The sequence below is a fragment of the Austrofundulus limnaeus genome, unplaced genomic scaffold (assembly GCF_001266775.1).
Source record: "Austrofundulus limnaeus strain Quisiro unplaced genomic scaffold, Austrofundulus_limnaeus-1.0 Scaffold2, whole genome shotgun sequence".
NCBI classification, from domain to species: domain Eukaryota; kingdom Metazoa; phylum Chordata; class Actinopteri; order Cyprinodontiformes; family Rivulidae; genus Austrofundulus; species Austrofundulus limnaeus.
Window position 1 is genome coordinate 7,433,473 of NW_013952404.1, and position 3,415 is coordinate 7,436,887.

At 38.9% G+C, this 3,415-nt stretch overlaps 1 protein-coding gene across 6 annotated transcripts in view; it reads right to left on the reverse strand.

Annotated features, from left to right (window-relative positions):
• eml1 (EMAP like 1) overlaps positions 1 to 3,415 on the reverse strand; it is a gene marked incomplete in the record, with an annotated part of 59,370 nt that overhangs the window by 14,447 nt on the left and 41,508 nt on the right. For all 6 annotated transcript variants that reach the window (XM_014014038.1, XM_014014055.1, XM_014014029.1 and 3 more), the window contains 2 exon segments: positions 461 to 489; positions 671 to 799. In XM_014014038.1, coding sequence (XP_013869492.1) covers positions 461 to 489; positions 671 to 799 — 158 coding nt within the window.

A 3,415-nucleotide genomic window follows, 5' to 3' on the forward strand; every position in this document is an offset into this window, starting at 1 on the left:
ATATATATATATATATATACATAAAAGTTTGGATTCTTCTGTCTGAACCGCATTAGAAAACAGCATCGAATCAGTTTACAGGACAAAGAAAGAAAAACATTTTGTGATTACATTTTCCAGTGTGTCAAATAGAAACCACACAGAAAAGGTTGATTAGGATGAAAAGCTGCAGGTAAATGGAGCGTGAGGATGTAGAMATGGGTGAGGGAAATCATGGATGATGGAAACGATGTTTAACATTTAAAGGCGGGACGTCACAACTCTGAGTGGTCCTCTGTGATACAAAGACCTTCAGTCTTCCATCGAAATGAGGAAAAATGATAAACAAATAGTTCTTTAGATGAGAACTATAAAARGAACTGATCTTCTGCAGACACAGAGAACCACTGAGCATCTGATCTTTGTTCTTTCTGAGGAGTTGTACCACAGCAGGAAAACTCAAAGAGCTTCAGACTCTTACCTGCGTTGAACACTGGATCCCTCTGTTTGCTGCAAAGTAAATGAGTAAACACACAGCTGTCAATCAGCAGCTCAGCAGCCACAAAATTACCTCTTCTTTTTCATTTCAAGTGTTGTAATAGGAAAATAGTGTTTTCTGCTCTGTTAGACTCGACTGAAGAGACTTCCAGCTCAGTGAGACACGGAGAAAAACACTTGATTCTCGTTGTACCTGTCGCTCCTTTTGCTGCTGGAGCTGCTGCCGGTGGACCCGGCTCTGGTTCGGTTGCCCTTCGAGTCGCCCGAATCCTTCCGAGTGAGAGTCCCTACGTGTTCGTTTGAGTTGGTTCTCCTCACAGTGCTGCAGAGGGGGAAGGACAGGAAACATTTTCAGTCATTTGCTTCAGAACAGATTCAGTCAAACATACAGATGAACACAGAAACACCTCTGTGTTTTTGAATCTCTGATTTATTTTTAAAACGTATTTGGTGGATCTGAACATGCAGATGTGGAGATGATCATGAAAAGTAAAAAAATATATAACTTTTTCCCCTATAAATAAACAAGATGTTTGTTAGCAAAAAACACTTAGTTGCTAAATAAAAGAGTAAATGGTTAAATCTTTCATTTTTATTAAAAAAAGGCTGTACTTACTGCGCTACAGTTTCTGTTTTCTGCTGAGAATGCTAAAAAACTAAATTACAGATAAAAACTGCATTGATGTGTAGTTTTAAACTCAATCTATAGCAGAGGAACCCAAAGTGGGGCCCGTGGGCCAAATTTGGCCCGCCAAGCCATTTGATTTGGCCCACCCACAGTTGCCAAAGTTACAAGGTTCTAAGCTGTTATCCCATGTAGAAACACAGTATTTCCGTTGGTCAAATGACTACCGGTATATGAAAGGGCTGTAGTGAAGGTAGTTTTCATTCATGGTGCTGACTTTATCTTTGATTTATTAGGATTAAACATGAAACATGAAACAACAAGAAATATTTAGATCAGATTTAACCCCACATGTAGATTTGCACACTTTATAAGGCCACAAAACTCATATTTTATCAATTTATGATATGTCCCATGAGCCTTTGCTACTTGAGTGTATGGCAGACTTTCTCCAAGTGCACAGACTAAAACAAAAGAGGGACATTGCACAGCTTAATTGTTAAAAATAAAGGACTTTACTTAAAAAAATTGTATTTCATGTATTATCTTACTGCATTTGGCCCGCAGCCCTGGGTAGATTTTCATTTTGGCCCCCTCGGGGAAAATATTTGGGCACCCCTGTTCTAGAGGTAATATAAACAGCTATAATCCTGGAAATTATAGAAATGGATATTAAATAATGTGACTGTTATTTGGTAAAAAATTGCATAAGTTCAGCATCTTTTTGAGATAAATGTTAAAAATAAAATATGAAAATAGCAGGAGTCATGTAAACAATTAATGCCTTGAAGTAGTAAATACTGATTTAAAAAAAAGGACAAAAACACACAAACCGGAAATGATGACAAGTCATCTGATCAGTTTGTGTAAACCAACCACCATAGGTGCAGCTAACTTTGCTAACTCATAATCCACTAATTAAAGCTTTGCTGATGCTAAACAAGTTTAAAAAATAGTGGAAGCTAATGCTAAACATGCAAAACCAATAAGCGGAAGCTAATGCTAATCGCTAACACGACTGTCACTTGTGTTCGTCTCCTTCCATCGGGACTGACAAACCTGTTGATGCTAGCTTGTTAGTTAGCTGTTAGCTGACTTAAAGTTGGCAAAGCCTAATTTAACAGAAGCTGACTGGTCTGCTAATGGTTTTCTAAGTTAGTGAACAAGTGAATACAATAAATGAAAAATTAGTTCTGCTATTAGCTGATCACCGGAGCAATGCCAATGGTAATTGGTTAGCACATTTACCTACGTCAATGATCCTAGAATATATGTTCAAATGTGACTCTTATTTTGGCGTTTCCTCTTTTACTTTTGTTTTTTTAACTCCCACAATAATAACAGATGTATAAAAGCTTCATACTGGAGGTAGCTACAGGCTGCCAAACTCCAGCAAAACTAATAAAAAGCTCCTGCAGCGACTCGGTTATATAATCCACCCGATTGGAGAAAAACCCTTTTTTAACCCTGAATGTGAACATCAGCTGTTCTGCTGAGCGTCTGTCTGTTTGTTCTCAAAGAAAGGAACGACTGCTCTGACTGTTTTCCCACGAGGACTCGTGGGATTGTAATTGGGCCACGGGGCATTGAAGACAGCTGTGTTTCTGGCGGCTTTAATGGGACTAAGACCGAGCCATGGGTTAAAACTAATCCCACAGTGGAAGAAATCGACACAAACATCAGGTCAAACTGATTTAAACAGCAAAGAAAGAAGCAGTGAAGGAGATTATAGATTTTACTGATGGATTAAATCGCTGAAGATTACGTTTAAGACGTGGTTTATGTTGTTAGCAGAGGACACGCTCACCTGAGGGGCAGATAGAGTATTCTGTTTGAAAACAAAAGAAGAAGAGCTGAATGGAGCGGCAGGAAGTCAGGTTGTACAAGAAACAATCATGGACGGAGAGGACGTGTCGTTAAAGAGAGACAATATCGAACTGACATGAAAGGCAGGAAAAATAAGCAAAAACTCAAACAAGTCCAATGAAAATATATATTTCTGCTTCTTTCAAGAGGCAGCGAACATTAAAAACTTTCTCTTTTCAGTCTTAAAAACGCCTGCAGAACAAACAGAACCCCTCGTTTAAAAAGGTAACATCTGTTTGGACCSAAGCGGGTCTCCTGTGTCTGCAGGCCTCATCTGATTATGATAATGTCATCCAGGACCAGGGGAAAAGGCTATTATTCTTTTGGCAGAGAAGATTTATAACTTGGCCTTCACGTGCCCACACACACATACACACACACACACACACACACACACACACACACACACACACACTCCAGATTGTAATCAGTTATAGGTATTTACCC